The following is a 21986-nucleotide window of genomic DNA, read 5'->3' on the forward strand; positions in this document are numbered from 1 at the left end:
GCAGGTAGGGTTTATAATAGAAAGAGAGAAGGAAGAGCTGTTTAAGGAAATTTGATTACTTCAAGTAACATTCCTTAAAACATCTGAAGAAAAAGAAAAGTTTAATAGGCAAGACTGGAAAAAGAAAATATTGGGGAGGGAAGTCATTGCTTCTTTCATTACCATAACTGTTTTAAAGTAACATTTAATTTCAGCCAAGGAACCTCCTTTGATATCAGAGCATGCAAGGTATTCTGGGAAAGAAAGAAGGTGAAAGTTCTACTGCATCAATGCCCATAGCTTTCTCCATTTGGCCACAGGTCTTTCTCATCCATGGCCGAGTTTCTATGCACGCTAACTGGGTCCCTCTGAGGCTTATGAATAGAAAACCCTCTTGCTTTCAAATGCTTGAAAACAAGAAAGATGCTACTGTTAATGCCTCAAACACATGTAGGTATTTAGTGGGAAGTAATTGTTTTGAAGCTCATTTCAAGCAGAAATTAATCAAGAACACTATTTTACTATTTTGTGTATTAGAGTAGGCAAGATTTTGGTATTTTCATTACGTTCTCTGTTTTTATTTGCTGTTTATATGAGGATGTGAATCATGGCTTGGGTAAGGCGAGGATTTGACAGCAAGCTAGGCTTTGATTGCCAAACAGACACTTCAGCTGAGAGTAAATTTGTGCGTGGTGGAATCAGGTTGTAAGGTGCCACCAGAGCACGTGGCTTCAGTCTTTTTTTCTCTAGTTGTATAAGGACCTTGTCCCCATGGAGGGACCACTGTCTTGGCTTGTGGGGTCTTGAGTGATAGCCACACTCTTTCACTCTTTCGACCTCAGGAAAAAAATACTGAAACTTTAGAAGGGGATGTTCTTTCTGAATGCGAATGGAGAAGAGGGGCTAAACACCTCTTCTCCTTGTCACCTGGCCACTGATAGTTTCCCTGTTCAGAGAGGAAATAATGTAATATAATATGTAGCTTATATTTGAATCAGATTTTTAAAAAATATTGTAATTTTATTTATTTTTGGTAGAGATAGGTTTCACCATATTGTCTAGGCTGGTCTCGAACACCTGAATTCAAGCAATCTCTCCGCAGGGTGTGGCGCACGAGGGCTTGGGCCGTGTACAGCCACTAGAGGGGCCGCGGGTGCTGAGCCCCTCGAGCGGCTCCTCCTCCTGGCCTGCTCTGTGGGCGGAGCCGGGGCGGTGCTGCGCTGGGCGGGCCGGAGGGGCGGTGCTGCTACCCCGCAGGGCGGTGACGCGACTGTGGGGCTGGCTGTCTTCTTCCCGCGGAGCTGGGCGTGCGCGGCTGCGATGAGCTGGGAGATGCTGCTCTGGCTGCTGGCGCTGTGTGCGCTGCTCCTGCTCGTTGTGCAGCTGTTGCGCTTCCTGCGGGCTGACGGCGACTTGACGCTGCTATGGGCCGAGTGGCAGGGGCGACGCCCAGGTGAGGACCAGCCAAGGCCTATCTCGAGTGGGAGAGGGCTCGGAGCTGCGGAGGCGTGTCTCGATTTCAGCCAGTTCCGCGTTGATCCCCGGTCCCTTGCAGGTTGTATGGAGCTTTCCGAAGGCGTGACTGCACATGGGCTTCCGGTTAGGAAGGAGGAGGCCAGGGCTAAGAAGTCCCTTTGTCTTCTGTCCAGGTCGGAAGACTTGCCATTCGGGATAGGAAACATCTCCAGGGAGTGCCAATATAAGAGAGCGCTGAAATCAGCGGGGCCCCTGAGTACTCTGACTTCTTAGGCAGGACCCAGGGATCTCGGTATTGTCTCAGAGCATGATACTTTGAGAAACAGTGACTGTCCCCCTGCGTTTGTAAGTGGTACCTCCTTTGTAAGGACTGGAAGCCCGGTCTTTCTATTGTCTGAAGTTGTCTTTCCTCCACTCCTTGCTCCTGGAGTTTTGCAATACAATCTGAGATAATCCAGAGTAATTGGGATGAAAGGCAAACACCAGAAAGAACTGAAATGGCAGTTTGCGAAGCTAGATCAATATTGGCGTACTGCCTGTCCAACTTTTGTCTGTGCCTTGCTTCGTATTTGACATCGTGTATACTTGCTGTATGTTGGCTGTGTGCTCAACGTTTAACACACATAACCTTTAACTTTTACAACAATTCTTAAAAGGTAGGCGTTATTAGTCGTCTTTTCCAGATAGGGAAACTGATGTTCAGATAAATTAAATGACCTACTGAAAGCTAGGCTTTGGATCCTTAAGGAGTTGGGTAAGTAAGGTTTCCCTGAACCAAGTTTCTGGTATAAAAATACTCAAAGCATGTTACAAAGTTTGCTTGGAAAAGATAGTAGCCTAAAAGAAAGACTACGTTGAGGGGGAGCGGTATGGGTTGGGCATTGAGGGGGGGTGATATTGATCCCAAGGTGAGAATTGGTTCTAGTGGACCAAAAATAAATAAATAAATAAATAAAATCTGCTAATACAGTGGTTTGTGCCCCTCCAAAGCTTAACCCTACCCAAGAAAATGTTATTCCTTAGTATTTCATTTTTCTGGTTGGGTTTTCTTGGGTATAGCATGTGCAGCATTGTCATTGAGGTCCCAGAAAATACACAACACAGGCGCGACAGCAGTGCTACAAAACTATGGCAAGTGATTGGGCTTTCTCCTTCTTCGAAAGCAGGAATACCAAATACTCCACAACTCCATTAACCATGGGCTTTCTCTTGATCGATTGCTGCATCTCAGTGGGGGAATGTGCGTGCCTATTGGCTGCTATGCTGCCTTGGAGATGTTGTTTGTGTTTGATCCATAGTGCTTTTGGGTTCACTTGGACTTGGAGAATTAAATGAAAATAGATTATATTTTATTATTTAATCCTACAAAAAAATTCAACCCATCAAATTATGTCAAGTCCTAAAAAGGAAAACTATTGACAACATCTTAATGAATATCTCTAAGCTACTAAAAGTTATTTTCTCATATTAAGGAAAAGTTAAAAGTTAAGATCACTGAAAGTTTTAAGAAAATTATTTAATGTTTTCAGTTGTTTTTTGCTGGAAAAGAACAGTTTAAAGGATTTTAAATTTAGTTGTATTGCTATCATTTTGTAGTTATATAATTTGCAAATCTGCACATGCAGTTTGATAAATTGCTATTTATCTAAGTAAATAAGTTATATAAAAGTTATTCAGTAAAAATCTGGCATGGTGGCATGTACCTGTAATCCCAACTACTTTGGAGGTTAAGTTTGTAAGGTCATTTGAGCCCAGGAGTTCAAGACCAGTCTAGTGAGACACTGTTCTCAAAGATCATAAAAATGTTTTTCAGCAAATACAGTTATAAAGTTAGATGTTAATAACTTTTAAATTTTAACTTAATGTTTAACATAATTTTAAAATTTAGTCATATGCTTACATTAACTAAGGAGTAAGATTTTTTTTGTTGTTGTTGTTTTGTTTTGTTTTGTTTTTTTGAGACAGAGTCTCGCTCTGTTGGCCAGGCTGGAATGCAGTGGTTTGATCTCAGCTCACTACAACTTCTATCTCCCGGGTTCAAGTGAGTCTCCTGCTTCAGTCTCCCAAGTAGTTAGGATTACAGGTGTGCACCACCACGCCTGGCTAAGTTTTATATTTTTAGTAGAGCTGGGGTTTTGCCACGTTGGTCAGACTGGTCTTGAACCCCGACCTCAGGTGATCTGCCCCACTTGGCATCCCAAAGTACCGAGCTTACAGGTGTTAGCCACCAAGCCCGGCAGCATTAAACTTTCTAGAACTCCTTTTATGTATAAGGCACAGATATATTTATAATACATAAATGATATACTTTATATCTATGGAATTAACATTTCACAGGAGAGTTTTAGGGGAAAAAACGTCTAAAAAGACTCCTGGTGGAGGTAGGGAGTTAGAAAAAAGAAAATATTAAAGGAAAATTGAAATAGACTCAGATTCCCAAAACAGCTCACACTGGAGAGATGGGCAGACTCTATGAAGATGAAAAAAGAAAAAAAAGAAAATATCCTTCTTGACTTCTCTGTAAATTTATTATTTTTTGGTCACTTAAAAAAATAGCACACTAATGTAATACAAAAGTAAAAAATACAAAAAGATATATAATAAAAAGTAAAGAGCCTTCTCTGACCCTATGCCCAGCTACCTAGTATGCCTCTCTGGAGGCAGCCACCATTTCCTGCCTCCTCTGTATCTGTCGAGAGAAATTCTGTGCATTTCCAAGCACACATCTCGCATGGTGAAAAAAAAAATTTTTTTTTTTAATAAAAAGGATCTTGCTTTGTCACCCAGGTGGGAGTGCAGTGGCATGATCATAGCTCACTGCAGCCTTGAACTCCCGATCTCAAGCAATCCTCTCACCTCAGCCTCCCCAGTAGCTAAAACTACAGGTGCAAACCACCACACTTGGGTATTTTTAAACTTTTTGTAGAAACAGGGTCTCACTATATTGCCAGGCTGGTCTTGAACTCCTGGCCTCTTCTTATCCCTCCTCTCCGCATCTCTTATCCCAGCACTGTGAGAGGCCAAGGCGGAAGTGGTCCTTCTGCCTTGCCTCTCACAGTGCTGGGATAAGAGATGTGAGCCACCGAGCCCAGCCACACATGGTGAAATATAAGGGTGACTAATTTTAGACATTCAAATGGTCCAGAAAAGTCCAGGGCACAGTCTAGAGGAAGAAAAATTTCAACAGCAGCACATGTGAGCAAAGTTCGGGTTTTTGTTTATAGTAACCTTAATAGGAATCAACTGTAAAGTGGCTACCAGAAAAGATTAGGCATTCTTGGGTTGCATTTGTAGGCTTCAGTGTCGGAAGCAACAACTGCAAACAACGGGGTGTCTCCTGAGTAGCTGCTTGTATGTGCCGAACTCTGAGCTGGGTACTGGGGACACTGCAGTGACTAAGTCAGCCATAGTCCAGGCCCTCATAGCCCCTACCTTCTGGGGGACAAGAGAAGTGATTTTTGTCATCTCATCCTGCTCTGCACTGTCCAGGCCCTACGGAATCCTGTGTGCTGCCCTAGCCAGCTCCCTTTAATAAACAGGAACATTGACCAACTAGAATTAGTGCAGGTGGGTGTGAGCAGAAGAGTAAGGAAATCTGATCCCATATCCTGTGAGGGAAAGTAGCAGAAATTGGATAGGTTTATTTAGCCTTAGAGAAGCAAGAGATGAAAGGAGTTCGGGAAGACATAATAGCTGTCTTCCCTAACGGTGGTGAGGGATTGTCATTTGGAAGACAGATTTGATTTCTTTCTTCCTAAAACAGCTTTTCATAAAACAAGAAAGCAGAGTTCCAACACAATTTAAGTGTCTATAAATTAGGTCACAAAAGGGATACAAAATGTTTGCAGTATGACTATGTATTCATATAGTGAGTCATTCTTACACCTATACATAAGATTATTCCATGATTAAAAGCAGCCCAGCTCTAAAAACCATAAGCTATATTAGTGGATCCCTTTTCCTATTATAACATTTTAGTATTACTTCTGATATGGATTCCCTTAACAAATCGAATCTACAAACTGAATTTTTAAAAATTGTTGAAGGATGACTAAAACTCTGTAAACTGAGTAGTTGAGTTTACAAAAAAATTCTGGGAGAACAAGTAGGCTAAAACTGAGTAAGATTATCAATAAGTATATATCTAAAACTCTCCCATTTTTCACAATTCTGATACTAATACATTCTTAAGGAATTTTGCAAAAGTTGATCTGCTAAGTAGAAATAAATCTTGAGACCAAACTCTTTGTAACTGTTCTCTTCCAGATGTGGTCAAACTTGGCTGGGCACAGTGGCTCACACCTGTAATCCCAGCACTTTGGGAGGTGGGCAAAGTTAAATCTGAGGTGGGCAGATTACTAGAGCTGACAAATTCAAGACCAGCGTGGGCAACAGGGCAAAACCACATATCTACAAAAAAATACACACAAAAAAAAATTAGCTGGGCATCATGGTGCACACCTGTAGTCCCAACTACTTGGGAGGCTGAGGTGGGAGGATGGGTTGAGCCTGAGCCGTGTAGGTTGCAGGGAGCCAAGATCATGCCACTGCAAACAGCTTAGGTGATAGAACCAGAACTTGTCCCCACTAACCCCCACCAAAAAAAAGGTTAGTTAAGCTTAACCTACTCTCAGATGTTTCCCAAAAGATCTACTTTGTGCCAGAGATATACAAATCTGGAGGGAAAATATTTGGAGTTGGTTACTATTGTATTTACCAAGTACTTTCCCACCCTATTTCTATTTTTCTTTAAGCTTTTCTATTTTAAACACACACATGAGCAGAATTTATATCTTTTCAGATACTAACTAGGTTATTTTATACAAAAAGATAAATTGGTTTTGTTTTGTTTTGCTTTTTTTTTTTTTTTTTTTTGGTGAAACAGTCTCTCTCTGTTGCCCAGGCTGGAATGAAGTGGCATGATCTCAGCTCACTGCAACCTCTGCTTCCCAGGTTCAAGCAATTCTCCCTGCCTCAGCCTCCCGAGTAGCTGGGATTATAGGTCCCTGCTACCACGCCTGGCTAATTTTTGCATTTTTTAGTAGAGATGGGGTTTTGCCATGTTGGTCAGGCCAGTCTTTAACACTTGACCTCAGGTGATCCTCCTGCCTTGGCCTCCCAAAGTGCTGGGATTACAGGCATGAGCCGCCATACCCAGTCAAGTCTTCCCAGATTGACAATTCAGTTTCAATGAAAAAAATCTTCTTTAGCCTCTTTTTGTTTTCAATTGATTAAAGAGAAACCAGCAATTCTATCTTAGTACTAAATATCACAAATGAGAAGCCCTACATTTAAGTTTCAACAATTAAAGTTCAGTTAACTCTCAGAGATGATTAAGTATTAAAATTGCTTTTACAAAAGTGAAACCAATTTTTCTCTAGGGGAGGGGAGATAGGAAGGAAGAAGCCAGTAGAGAAGGGGACCAAGAAAATGGACATAGTACATGAAGCTGTGCAGCCAGTACCTGATTGTGGTACTTTTTCACAGCGTGATGGTTATTTTCTTGTATATCTTACTAAGCCTATAATAAAAGACAGGACTAAAGCCACAAATCAGAGCAAATTTGATAAAACATTCATCTTTAAATGTCATAAATATGTGCAGTTCTAATTAAGTCTCCAATACATTTGCACATTCTCATAGAGTGACATAATAGAAACACTTAGGGAAGTCTCCTGTTACGCTATGAATGTTGCCTACATCTGACTTTAGTATCACTTTTGAAATCTGTCCAACGTTTAAAGAAAGTTCAGCAGCAATTCCATAAAACAGAAGGGCTTCAATTCTGTATTTTCTTTTTTTTTTTTTTTTTTTTGTGTGTGTGTGTGTGTGTCAGTTTGAAAAACACTAGAAGCTGACATAAAGTCTTCTGTGTATCGTCCAAGAACTTGGTTTTCTGATTTTAGCTCGAAATTTTCTTCCATAACTGCATGTCCTCTTACAGAGAGATCTTCCAAAAGTACGTTGGAGTTCCAACACTTGATTAATAAGCTGTGTTTTCCCTCCATTTCCACATTATTTTCAGCATCAACTGCATCCATGTCAATATTTGTCATCTTGGGTAACAAATTTTTGGGCCTTGAATACAAAATCCTTGATGAATGTTTGAGGTGCAGGGAGAAGGAGGGATGAGGAGGATGCCGCAGGCTGGACACTTGGACCCACTGACACTAGAAGTTTGACTTCTTTGTTGAACCACAAGGCAAGATTACTGCCCACTGCTGCTGGTGGCTTATCACATCAATATAAAAAAAAGATCCCTTGAATGAAAAAGGGATCTTTCCCTTTTCCCAAAAAAGGAGCTAAAGCTTCAGAGATAATTAGCTTCCTCATCCTGTGTGGAAATTAGAGACGGTCAAGGGCTTGAGAAGAGAATTCTCAAACTGGAGCAGGAGTTGAACTATCACTTTCCTTTCAACTCTAAGAATCTACTTTCAGGAGTTCCTTAAGGGAGGCCATTATGTATACCAAATTCTGTGGAATCGGGAAACAAATGGTGCTAAATAAAAAAGTTTCTTCAGGGTAGGAGAACGGGGCCAGAACTGTGACTATATTAAAGGTTTACATTGTCAGCTTTATATAATAATTGCTTATTTGTATAAGTATCAGGAAGTCTTTGTTAGCTCGAGGCTAGTTAGTAAATCCTTTGGTTCTAAAACAAATGATATTCATGTTAGAGTCTGATTATTACAGCACTTGGGAACAAGTAATTACTGAATAAATGATTATCTGAGTAGTTGTTATGTTGCTCTTGATAAAGTCCTATAGGAAGGTTGCTCAACTGTGCCTTTTCACAACAGTACATTATATGACAGGACAGCATTGTAGCCCAGACATAGTATTTGGGATGTTTCCATCCTTCGTTGAGATTTTTTTTTTTTTTTTTTTTTTTTAGACAGTGCTGGAGGATAGTGGTGGAGGACAGTGGTGCGATCTTGGCTCACTGCAACCTCTGCCTCCTAGGTTCAAGTGATTCTTGCACCTCAGCCTCCTGAGTAGTTGGGATTGCAGGTGTGTGCCACCACAACCAGCTAATTTTTGTATTTTTAGTAGAGACCAGGTTTCATCATGTTGGCCAGGCTGGTCTCAAACTCCTGGCCTCAAGTGTTCCACCCGCCTTGGATTCTCAAAGTGTCAGGATTACAGGTGTGAGCCACTGTACCTGGACTTAGTCGAGATATCTACATGAAACCTTTTTCCTAAGGACAAGTGGTATTTTCTTGAATGTCTACGAAACAGTTGGGTTTTAAGATGTTAGTCATATTTAAATGTGTATATCATGAAATAGTGGACATTGTGGGCTTTGGAGCTAGATATACCTGGGCTTATATCCCAGCTCTGCCAGGGTTCTTGGGTGTTTGTTTATTCAGTAGTTATTTATGGAGCCTTTTCAATATTCCACTCCTTGCTAGGCACTGAGGCCACAGCAATGAACAATGTAGACAGGATCCTACGCTTAATGGAATCTACTGTCTGGTGGGGAAAAATTAAACTCTGTAAACGTCAGTTACCTTTTCTGTAAAACTGAGATAATACTTTTTCATACAGTTCTGGTGAAACTTGCAATAGATAATGTCCTAAGTACAAGGAAGTAATGTATAAACGTTACGCCATTAGAATTAGTAACCCCATTTCCCCAAGTGGAGGAGTTAGAAGACATACTTTATTAAGTGACTGTTATATGTTTTGCTGTAGTAAAGTCCATCTATTTAAAAACTTGAGCAATTATTATAATTGACATTTATTAAACACTGAGTATGTGCTGTATACTGCTCTGAATGCTTTCCATATTTTAACCCATTTACATGAAACCTTTTTCCTAAGGACAAGAGGTATTTTCTTGAATGTCTAAGAAACAGTTGCGTGTTCATTTCTCAACAATCCTGTGCCTTAATTCTTATCACGTTTCCAGTTGTGGAAAATTAAAGCACTGAGTTCTCAACTGGGAGCATTTCAGTGCTGTGTGTGATGGAACTGGTGTTTGAACCCTGGCAGTCCCCAGGGATGGTACTGTTAACAGTTAGGATTTAGAGCTGTTTGAAACAGTACAGTCATTTCCTGATTTTAACTTTTCTGATCTAAAATAAAAAATGTGATGTTAAGTGATACTTGTTTGATATTTTTGATGAGTAACATATATTTTAATAAATAAGGCACACAGGAGCTACATAATAGTGACTTTAGGGGTTCGAGAGACAGTGAATATAATTTCCTGCAGTGCAAGCTTTTCATTAGAGAAAAGAATAAACCATTGGTCATTGCTTTAGTACTATAACATTTTTAGTCTTTAAAAGGAACATAATTGGACAAGCAGAGGGCAATATTCCATCTCTCTGTAATAAGCATTTGTTCTTGGGTAAATTACTATATTCTCCTAAGATGAAAGCTCAGGCATCTGGGGAGCACTTTTACAAAATGACCTTGAGCTGATAGGCATCTGGCATGATTGGCAAATGGGGAAAATATTACTTTAAAAATCTAGGATGTTTTCATCAACAGCACAGAACTTGATCTGTTTAGATTCTTCATCAACCTCCATTGCAAAATATTAAAACAATAGAATTAAAAACTGGATGGTAGCTTCAGCCATCATCTAATCTGATTCTCTCATTTAATGGCAAGGGAAGGTTAGTCCAGGCAGTGACTATTTACTTAGCCTATTTATCTATTTATCTTATCTGTTTGTCATAGATAGAGCCTTGGAGTGAAACCATGGGGTTATAAAACTTACCTTGAAGTAGAGTCTGGAAAAGTCATGAAGGTTCTGGAATATACAAATACTTATAGCTGTTATTAATATGATTTATATTAATGCTTTTTTTAATTAAGAAGGAAATGTTTTCTTAGGATATTTCAGATTTTAAGCTTCATACATTATATCCTCATATTTAGCGGTACTGTTTAAGGCTTTTTTTTTCTTTTTTTTTTCTAATCTTTGATTTATGAGTGTAATTCATTGCTTATTTTATTCCTTCCATTGCCACTCCTTCCACAGAACGGGAGTTGACTGATATGGTGGTGTGGGTGACTGGAGCCTCCAGTGGAATTGGTGAGGAGCTGGCTTACCAGTTGTCTAAACTAGGAGTTTCTCTTGTGCTGTCAGCCAGAAGAGTACATGAGCTGGAAAGGGTGAAAAGAAGATGCCTAGGTAAGCAGATTTGAAACAGCAGTGGTGTCTCCTAGAAATAAAATCAGAATCCAAACTCAAATACAGTTTGGGACTTTTAGAGAGGAGAGAGATTTCTCCCAGCTCTAAGATTTCCCAGATGTTCTAAGTGCTTCGTCTCACATCCTCTCCTTTTTGTCTTAATTGGTTGCCCTTGCCTTTTTCTTCTGTTTTCCATCTTTCTATGTTTTTTTTGTACTGACTCTTGGCATTAGGGAGTGACCAACAATTCTATCAAATGCTGGTAGATTTTTAGTGACCAAGTGACTTATATTTTTGTCTTAGAGACAGAACAGTTGGGTTCTTATCCATGACATACATGTATCTGATTATAGAAGTTAGGAGGAATCCTTAAAGTATCAGATATTAAAATCATCTGGGATTAGACATATAGGATAAAAGAACAGAAATGGAATTAGGTTTAAAAAAAATACAACTTGAGGTAACACTTTCATATTGACATAAAGGGCCAGTATTAATATTTTTGTTTGAGTTTTGGTATTGCTATGTACACTTTTTTTTTTTTTTTAAGATGGGAGTCTTACTTTGTTGGCCAGGCTAGAGAACAGTCTTGGCTCATTGCAACTTCTGCCTCCCGGGTTCAAGCTATTCTTGTGCCTCAGCCTCCTGAGTAGCTGGGGCCACAGAAGTGCATCACCACACCCGGCTAAGTTGTATTTTTAGTGGAGATGGGGTTTCGCCATGTTGGCCAGGCTGAGCTCGAACTTCTGACGTCAGGTGATCTGCCCACCTCAGCCTCCCAAAATGCTGGGATTACAGGTGTGAGGCACCACACCCAGCCATTATATTCACATTGAAAGCAACCTCAAGTAATAAAGTTATTTTTCATGGAACATTTATTAATAATACCTAAACTGAGATAATTTTGAATTTTCCAACAGACCACTTTTTGGTTCATCTGTCTACCTGTCATTCTTTCAAATCTTTAACTTTGCTGATTGAGCTAACCACCCAGAAATGAGAGTTAGTTGCCACAGTAGTGCTTAGTAGGGCCACAAGTCCTCTTCCCTGATACTGCTTTCAAAGGCCTGTTGTGTTTTTGCACTGGGCCACTTCCTCTGATAGTTGCTCCTCTGCTGCTGCGACTTGCAAATCCTGTGCTGGTGGAGCAGATGAACCATGTCAGCATTTCTTACCTGGCACAGGCTGTTTTCCTTTTATCTTGCAGATCTCTGGTGCAAACATTTTCATTTAATATGGTTCATGTTTCACAATTAACACTTTTGCTCATGAAGTCTTTTTACCTGTTATCTTTTCTACACTTGTTGGCTTTTCTTTGTGATGTTATTTGTATTTCAGGGTTAGAGTCCAGGAAAACTAGTTTCAGTTGTTCTTCTGATGAACAGAAAGAGCCAGTTACAACTCAGCAGCATGTTTCTTGGTTGGTAATTGCAGACTTGTGTCCTTTTCCCTGTTTACCTCCAGGAATCCTTAGCTTCTGGAGAGAAGCTTCTATATGTCATTTGATGGTAGGACTCTGAGCTTCTTACTGATTTTAAGCACAAATAGCTGTTTTGTGTCTAAAAGAGCAATTCAACTTTGTGAGCCTATCACAGACAAACGTACCTCTGTACTTCTAAAGAAACTGCGCTAAAATTTTTGTTATAGTTTGAAGTATAATCTTGATTTCTGCCAGAAATCAAGTTGTAAAGTTAGACTGTATATTCAAGTTGAAGTGTGCCATTCTACCTCCTGTGAGGGCAGCCAGCTTTTTGTCTGATAAGACGTTGTCATATCACCACTACTCCTCTTCCTGACCACTGAGAGGAACTTTCACAGGGCCACCCAGAAATGAGTTTGTTGCCACTCCTGTTGCAGGGTGGGGTGTTAATGGGAGCAGCAAGGAGCTTGATTGAACTTTGGAATGACTTCTATACAAATTTTTGTCTTTATTTAGAGAACAGCAATTTAAAAGAAAAAGATATACTTGTTTTGCCCCTTGACCTGACTGACACTGGTTCCCATGAAGCGGCAACTAAAACTGTTCTCCAGGAGTTTGGTAGAGTAAGTAGCATCTTATATCGATACAGTCTTGCTTTGAAGTAACTGTAGAAGAGATTCCCATCCATGGTGCTATCATCCAGAGGGCTTTAGGCAAGTGGGGTCCATGCAGTGAGATCAGGCCCGTGAATTGGGCCCCTTAATTTCGGAGTCTTTGGCCTTATAGAATTAGTACTATTCATGTCTTAACAAGTACAAATTCCTTCATGTAGCACAAAAGCAGCTAAAAATTCACGGCTGCTTTTATTTATTTTTTTTTGAGACGAAGTCTCGCTTTGTTGCCCAGGCTGGAGTGCAGAGGGGTGTGACCTCAGCTCACTGCAACCTCCACCACCTGGGTTGAAGCAATTCTCCTGCCTCAGCCTCCTGAGTAGCTGGGATTACAGGCGTGTGCCATCACGCTCAGCTAATTTTGGCATTTTTAGTAGAGACAGGGTTTCACCATGTTGGTCAGGCTGGTCTTTAACTCCTGACCTTGTGATATGCCCACCTCAGCCTCCCAAAGTGCAGAGATTACAGGTGTGAACCACCACACCCGGCCGGCTGCTTTTGTTTTTATGACAATTTTTAACTGTCATAAAAAGTCACCTAAAATAGGAATTTAATTCCACAGGTAAATTCCAGTTTTTATCTTTTAATTGGTGACTTCTGGAAATATACCATTGTTCTACTGATTCTTCACATTAACAGTATAACCAACTATCCCTAGGAATTCCATCTATCTATCCACAGGACATCCCCCAAATGCCCCTTTTCTGATTTTATTTAACTAGATCGACATTTTGGTCAACAATGGTGGAGTATCCCAGCGTTCTTTGTGCACGGATACCAACTTGGATGTCTACAGAAAGCTAATAGAGCTTAACTACTTAGGGACGGTGTCCTTGACAAAGTGTGTTCTGCCTTACATGATCGAGAGGAAGAAAGGAAAGATTGTTACTGTGAATAGCCTCCTGGGTATCATAGCTGCACCTCTTTCCAGTGGATACTGTGCCAGCAAGCATGCTCTTCGGGTAAGGCTGCTCAAACTCAACTCTGATAGAACTGACTTAATTGTGTATATGGGGATATTGTCATCACTGTGTGAGGCCCTTGGAACTGGGAAGTGATGTGGGGAGACAGAGACCTAAGCAGCCTTTTGGTAGAGGACACCCCCAGTAGATGCTAAAAAAGACTTGATCCACACATGCCTCTAACTTGTTGAACAAATAGGTATTGAGCACTGCCTTGTGCCATGCACTACAACAGACCCTGGGGATATTAAGATGAAAAGATACAATTTCTGCCCTCAGAAAGTGTATCATCTAGTTAACATGTCACTCTTCACCTTACCCTTATTCCTACCACATCTTCATGGAAAATTGGGGTCTACTTCTCCTTTCTTCTACATACATTTCAGGAGGTACTTTTTCCTCACCATTTCTGTGACTTCTTTTCCTTCCTCCTTGTAGTTGGTCCTTATTTTGCCTGGTCTAATTATATATGCATGTCAGAAACAGGTACATCCCACAGGATGATTATTCCTGGTCTCATATCCCTACTGGATATGGAAAACTTTTGACTGTATTCACTCTGGTTTCATTGAAGAAGAAAATCTAGTCAAGGCAGAGGCAAGGAAAAAAGCTTGATTTGGATTGCATAACTTACGAGGTATAAGTATTAGAAATGGATGAATTTTTAATGGTGGCTTCAGACTGGATGTAAAGAAATAATAAGGCCAATAGGAAGAGAATGATTAAAGAATTCACAAAATGTATATTTAATGCAGTTGAAGTCAGTTTAAGTAGAATATTTCACTGTTGCAATAATGAGATCCAATAGCTACATGGTCATCGTGGTTTCATGAAAATTTTGTTTTGGTTCTTTAGGACATCTTTTTTCTGCTGCAAAGTGCAGACGATTGCAGAGAGTGATGAAGCAGAATGCTATACTGATGATTTCCTCATATTTAGTAACGGGCATCACTCACTTCCTGTAGAGCAGTTGGGCAAGCCTCAGGCAGGCAGATGAGGGAGGACACCCACCCATCTGTTTGGCACCATGTATCTCTTTAGTTATGCAGAATGCTTTCAGTAAACACAGATGAGCTGTCTGGCCTGCCCTCCAAGACTCATTACTTTATTACTAGATTTGATACTATGATAAAACGTGGCAGGTTGAGACTTACCAGGAAGCTTTTTTTGGAGAGCACATTTCCTTCTCAGATTCTCAGTAAGCTACAGAATTAAATTATCATTGAAAAGTTTACACACTATACTAGATGTGATTTCAAACAAGGAGAGGTTTTAGTATCTGATGCATTGGCTTGCTTGGTGTCCTCTCTCTCCTCTTTTGCTACAGAGAGGCAGAACATTAAAGTTATGTGAGTTTTCCATTCATTTACCCAGCATTTTTGTGTGTGTGTGGAGGGTCATCGCTGAGTCAGGTACTGTATCAGTGTCTGATCATAAATCCTCATAGCCCATTTGTTGGGGTCAGCATTTCAGGGCTGATAACCGTTTAATATTTTTGGATCATATACAGATGTACTGTGGGTTAGCTATTCAGGCTTTTCAACAGATAACTCAGCCTTATAACAATGTCTTGGAACATTTCCTGATTTAGGAAGAGATGAGAGGCAGTATATTTCTGTTTACTCCCCATTGATTTAGAAATGGCCAGTATCTCTAAGTCTAGAGGGTCTAGTCTGTTTTACATAAGTCATTCAATAGGCAATCATATTACATTTTTAATTAGCCATGTACCCTTAGTACCCAAAAAAGATGTTTACTGAAATGAATTGTTAAAATAGTAATATAAATGGAAAAAGTTGAATTCATTCCTTGTTATACTTTCTGTGAAGTACTAATCCCATCTTCCTTACCTTTGCCCCAAACATTGGAACTTTAGACCACTTTGGGGAATAAATAGAAACCCGACCTCAGTGATTCTTAGTGAAGGACATACACCCTTTCTGGAGTGGGGAGAGGAGGACTGGTATGAAAAGAGCATATCAGAATCTTCAGGGATAGTTTTACCTATCTAGTGCATGCCTACCATAAAAATCATTGATGGCAAGAGCTGTCACTGTCAAAGGGGGTGAACTGTTTATACCTGGAAAGAGCTGAGAATGTTTGTTGTAGATTGTCTCCAGCCTCCAGTTGAAAGTGCCTGATAAGCTTGCATGATTACTTTACCTGTCCTTTACTCGCAAATTGTAGAACATATTTTGATAAATCATGAGATATGTGTCTGTATTTATTTGCCTTTTTTCTTCTTCTTCTTTTTTTTTTTTGCCTGTTAGGGTTTTTTTAATGGCCTTCGAACGGAACTTGCCACATACCCAGGTATAATAGTTTCTAACATTTGCCCGGGACCTGTGCAATCAAATATTGTGGCGAATTCCCTAAGTGGAGAAGTCACAAAGGTAAAAATTTCTAGTTGGGAATAATTTGAATGTTTACTAGTTATATATTAGTTTTACATATTGGTATTTTATCACTGTATATCAGGGTTTTTGTCTTAGAACTACTTTTTTGTGAATTATTCACAAAACAACTCCTGCCTTTATGAAAATTAATTTCATGTGCTAAATGCATTAATAGTTTGATAGTTATTACTAAAGTGATAATTGTCATTAAGCACATTAAGGTTATGCAATTCTAATTAAAAGGAAAGAATCTTCATTTTTTAGTTAGCCTGCACTGTATTATCTGGTATGCATGTGGTTTCTGTTAGGCTTTTTGAAATACTACAAATAGTTTACAAACTTCCATTAGTACCTATTGAGACTTCTAAGGGGCATGAAGCTCCACTAAAGGAACACTCAACTAGATGGGATTTGAGTCCTCTCTAGCTTAAAGTTCTGTGAAATCGCATGGATAAATTCACTTAATTTTAAAATTTTCTTAGACTATAGGCAATGGTGGAGATCAGTCCTACAAGATGGCAACCAGTCGTTGTGTGCAGCTGATGTTAATCAGCATGGCTAATGATTTGAAAGAAGTTTGGATTTCAGAACATCCTTTCTTGGCAGTAGCATATTTGTGGCAATACATGCCAACCTGGGCCTGGTGGATAACCAACAAGATGGGGAAGAAAAGGATTGAGAACTTTAAGAGTGGTGTGGTAAGACCAATATCTGAGTTTCTTAATAATATGTATGAATCTTGCAGGCAGCTACAGAATTTTCCAGTGTTAAACTTTCTGGCTGGGTGCAGTGGCTCATGCCTGTAATCCCAGCACTTTCGGAGGCCAAAGCAGATCACTTGAGGCCAGGAATTCAAGACCAGCCCGGCCAACATTGCAAAACCCCATCTCTACTAAAAATACAAGTAGCAGCCTGGCATGATGGTGCATGCCTGTAATTCCAGCTACTCGGGAGGCTGAGACATGAGAATTGCTTGAACCCAAGAGGCGAAGGCTGCAGTGAGCCAGGATGGTGCCACTGCACTCCAGCCTGTTTTTGAGACTCTGTATCAAAAACAAAAAACCTTTCTAACCTTCCACCAATCTCAATACATATATATATATATATATATATATATATATATATATACACACACATACATACATACATATATAAAATACAAAAAGTATTTTATCCCCATGCATTATCTGTTGGTTTACTATAAATTATTACGAGTCTTAGAGAAACAAGTGTTTTACAAGGTAAAATCAAATCAAAGATTGCATTTTTTTCTTCTATCCTTACAGTTTGACCAGTGTGTGTGTCAAAATGCTCTTTCCCTACTGTTTCTCCCCACTAACTCCTACCCATCCTACCAGTCTTAGCTCCTGTGTCACCTCCTTGGAATGGTACCTGGCCTTCCCTCCCACTTCTCCCCAGGACCAGGTGCATCTCAGCCCCTGTGCTTTCCTGTCAAAGCACTTATTGCATTGTTAAAATAGATGCATGTGCTGTGTAATACTCATTGGTTTTACCTCATTCCTAAAGTACTCTGCACATCTAAGATGTGCCTATTCTAAGGAAATACGCTGATTATTCTTTCAGCACCTATTCTTTGCAGCAATTAGTTGGGGAATATTATTAACTATTTTTGAGAAATTGTGACCCTCAAAAGAATTTAGTTTGTAGATAGTATAGGAAATGTAATGAATTAAAAAATTATAGATGATTATGCAGCAGAAGATTATTGCTGAGGATGGTTTTTATTGCTAGCCTTTGATATACTTTGCTACCACCTTCTTTTAGAAATTGATCAATAGGGATTGATAGATAAAAAGAGAATTATAAAACAGGATCATACTATACATACCTGCAAATATTTAAGCAATCCACAAATTGTTAGACATTTAATCTGTTCCAACTCTTTGCAGGACAGTGAAAATGAATTAGGGGTAAAAAAGTTAAAAATACAATAAAATGCTTAAGAGACTTAAAAGGTTATCAGACTGGGTCATGACATACTAAAACGTCCAGAGTGTGAAAAATCACAAAGGGGCTTTTCATTTTTTACCGAGTAGTAATATGGAACAGTTTGCTTTGGGCCAAATCACTTATGAGTGTTTTGGTATTCTTGGGACTTGGTAGTATGGATAGAAACTCTAAAGGTGGAGCTTCATCAAAGATTATGCCTGAATTTTAAATGTGGAGGACAGCTGATGCAGTGGCTTTGTGCCCAGTGATAGACTGAGTTGGAAGGGAAAGGCCACCTCATTACAGAGGAAGCACAGCCTCCTGGCAAAGAGCATGCAGCCTAGTGCCAGGCTACCTGAGTTCAAATCCCAGCTCTGCCACATGCCCTTAAAGCAAATTACTTCTCTATCACTTAGTCTCCCCATCTATTAATATAAGGTGGAGATTAATGACGGTAATAGTGCCTAGTCACAGGATTGTTATGGGAATTACATGAGTTTAATATATGAAAAGCACTTAAAACACAACTTGGAGTGTTGTGTTAGCTATTGTGCTTTTTTCTCCCTTCTCATCTTGAGTTAGATATAGCAGGATATTCGGCTTCCTTAATGATCAAAAACTTTCTTTATAATTGACAAATAAAAATTATATATATTTAAGGTATACGTTGTGATGATCTAATATACACTGTAAAATGATTACAGCAGTCAAGCTAATTAACAAATCTGTCACCTCAAAGTTACCTTTGTATACTGAGAACATTTAAGATCTACTTTCTTAGAAAATTTCAAATATGCAATACAATATTATTAACTATAGTCACCATGTATACATTAGGTCCTTTGATTTGTAAGTTATAATAATGTTATTTATCTTAACTGACAATTTCTACAATTTTTCTTTGAGACAGGGTCTCGCTCTGTCGCCCAGGCTGGAGTCTGCAGTGACGCGATCATGGCTCACTGCAACCTCTACCTCCCAGGATCAAGCAATCCTCCCACCTCAGCCTTCTGAGTAGCTGAGACTACAGGTGCACACCACTGTGCCTGGCTAGTTTTTGTATTTTTTGTAGAGACAGATTTTTGCTATGTTGCCCAGGCTAGACTCAAACTATGGGGCTCAGGCGATCCACCTACCTTGGCCTCCCAAAGTGCTGGGATTATAGGTGTGAGCCAGTGAGGCCACCAAATTCTTTTGAGGGTCACGGTTTCTCAGAAATAGTTAATAATATTCCCCAACTAATTGCTGCAAAGAATGGATGCTGAAAGAATGAGTAATCCACATATTTCCTTAGACAGGGGCATAGGCACATCTTAGATGTGCAGAGTACTTCAGGAATGAGGTAAAACCATTAAGTATTACATAGCACATGCACCTATTTTAACAGTAGATGTGTACCCTTTGACCAAGATCTCCCTTTTTGCCCATATTCTGGCTCCTGGCAACCATCATTCTAGTCTGCTCAGAGTATGACTTTTTTAGATTCCATCCACGTAAGTGAAATCATATATTACTTGTTTTTCTGTTATCTTGGTTATATCACTTAGCAGTAATGTTCATTAATTATCCATGTTTTCACAAATGGCAGGAGTTCCACCTTTTGATGGCTGAAAAATATTCCACTGTGGAATAATATTCCATACACACACACATACACACACACCCATTTTCTTTGTCCATTCATTCACTAATGGACACCTAGGTTGTTTTCATATCTTGGCTATTATAAGTAATGCTAAAATGAACATGGGAGTATAGGTATCACTTCAAGATACTGATACTGATTTCACTTCCTTTGGATATATACTCATCAGTGGAATTGCTGGATCAGATGGTAATTCTAATTTTTTGACGATTTCCACATTTTCTATAATGTCTGTACGGTTCACATCCTCAATTTAAATAATAGAGCAGAGAAAGAACACATTATAGATGGGATTTTTTTCAGAGGGGAAAGAGGGACCAGGGACTAGAGAATTTAAGTCCCACTGTAGTAGTACCTCCAGAAATGTCCATATGAAGGTTATTTTGTTTTGTTTAGAGAATGTCTAACTATAAAATATAAACATCATTTAGCAAATCTAGCATTTTTTTACACCTAGGCTTTTCTAAAATATGATGGCCTTTTTCTTCCTACCACCATCTTTGAAATAGTGCTTACCATATGGTATTACTCCTTTGTCACTCTTTTTTATGATAAGCTGGGCATTCTGTCACTTCCCGAAGCAATTTTTACAACATAGTACCTCATTCTTTACAGTCTGTACTCTTCCTCTTGTAATACTGGGGTTCAGGGTGCCCTCAGCTCCCCTGAGAGGATGTTTCTCCAGGTTCTTGGTCTCCTGCCCTCTCAAGAATAAGAGAGGGGACCACGACACAGTACACAGTAAATGCCTGACTCAAAAGTGTTTGTAGAAAGTGATTTTATTTAAAGAGAGAGAGAAACAGGAGAAGGAGAGCGAAACAGCTAACTCACACTGAGTGAGAGAATCCAGAAAGATGGAATCCAGGAAAGGAAAGCAGCTTCCACACTGAGTGGAAGGGAATGGAGACAGATGGAGTTTAGGAGGGGAAGACAGGCTTCCACTAGAGAGTGTGGAAGGAGACTCCAGAGAGGAAATCCAGGAGAGAGAAAGATGGCTTCCACTAAGGGAGTGTTTGTGGAAGGGGATCCAAACATGAAGTCCAAAGGGGTGTGGAAGAAGGGGACTTTTAACCTGGGAGGAACGCCCACCTTCTCTAAGACCCTGGGCCAATGAAAGGAGTTCCTTAGAACTTATGCTGGAGTGATTGACTTTTTGTTTCTTCCCTTGCCCATGAAATTTACACATAAACTTAAATCTCCCGGAAGGAGAGAGATGGGAGAGGAGCATGGCACTGGGAAATTCTTGCCCTTAAAACTATGCTCCCTTGTGGACCCGGAAAGAGAACACATTCCCTCCCTCTCCTCCATTATTTTCTATTTTATATATATATATATATATATATATATATATATATACACACACACACACACACACACACACACACACATTTATATATATATAAATTTTCTTATTGATATATGTTTATAAGCATCTAAGTTAACAAAATGCCAGTATAGCTTATTTCAAGCTAATAGTACTTGTTAACTAGAATTTGCTTCCTTAGTCTAAGAACATTGTGCCTGGAACTTTGTTTTTATAAATCTTTATTATTTTTAGGGACCAAGAACAGTGGCTATACTGAATTTTGTATTATCATTGTTTTGTCTTTCTTAGTGCAAAGTTTTGGAAGTGGTAAATGCATATCTTCCCTAAAGAAACATCACGTCTTGGGGATTATCACATTGCCTTGTTTTAGTCCTTAAGCAATATACAAAAAGTTCACAAAGAATTTTAAAGAGTTATCTCCCATATATTTCAATTCTACAAAATCTGACTTATTACTTTTATTTATTAGGGCAAGTCAGTGTAGGTATGATATGCTGATCCAGAAAAGTCATTATACAGAATTTAGCATTGCAGTCCAGTGCTATTTATCCCTTCTCTAAACCAGAGATGATGCTAAACTCATTGGAGATACTTTTGCATGCATCTAGAATTTTTGGCTATGATATTTTAAATTCTAATTTAAGTAGTTTCTCAAGATTTACAAGGATTCTTAATAGTGAACCATAGTGATACAGCTCCTCAAAACAGAAGGACTTAAATGTTAAAATCTGGGGTAAATAGGAGTAGGTACTCATTCATATTTCTGTCCCTCTTTTATAGGATGCAGACTCTTCTTATTTTAATGTCTTTAAGAGAAAACATGACTGAAAAGAGCACCTGTACTTTTCAAGTCACTGGAGGGAGAAATGGAAAACATGAAAACAGCAATCTTCTTACGCTTCTGAATAATCTGAAACTAATTTGTGATTTTACTTTTTAATAGATATGACTTTGCTTTCAACATGTAATGAAATAATAAATAATAAAAGATTGCCATGAATCTTGCAAAAAA

At 39.3% G+C, this 21986-nt stretch overlaps 2 protein-coding genes and 1 pseudogene across 2 annotated transcripts in view; 1 reads left to right on the plus strand and 2 right to left on the minus strand.

Annotated features, from left to right (window-relative positions):
- The window catches only part of PCNX4 (pecanex 4), a 96189-nt gene that overhangs the window by 12222 nt on the left and 61981 nt on the right, over nucleotides 1–21986 (minus strand). The gene's annotated exons all lie outside the window — the stretch shown is intronic.
- DHRS7 (dehydrogenase/reductase 7) lies at nucleotides 1224–21986 on the plus strand. Its single transcript, XM_010335131.2, has 7 exons — nucleotides 1224–1432; nucleotides 10451–10603; nucleotides 12540–12646; nucleotides 13417–13656; nucleotides 15927–16049; nucleotides 16535–16750; nucleotides 21755–21986. The coding sequence occupies exons 1-7, from the start codon at nucleotides 1300–1302 to the stop codon at nucleotides 21800–21802; spliced, it is 1020 nt and encodes a 339-aa protein (XP_010333433.1). The 5' UTR covers nucleotides 1224–1299; the 3' UTR covers nucleotides 21803–21986.
- On the minus strand, nucleotides 2981–10453 carry LOC141583533 (short coiled-coil protein B pseudogene; annotated as a pseudogene).

Source organism: Saimiri boliviensis, chromosome 2, assembly GCF_048565385.1.
Source record: "Saimiri boliviensis isolate mSaiBol1 chromosome 2, mSaiBol1.pri, whole genome shotgun sequence".
Classification (NCBI taxonomy): Eukaryota; Metazoa; Chordata; class Mammalia; order Primates; family Cebidae; genus Saimiri; species Saimiri boliviensis.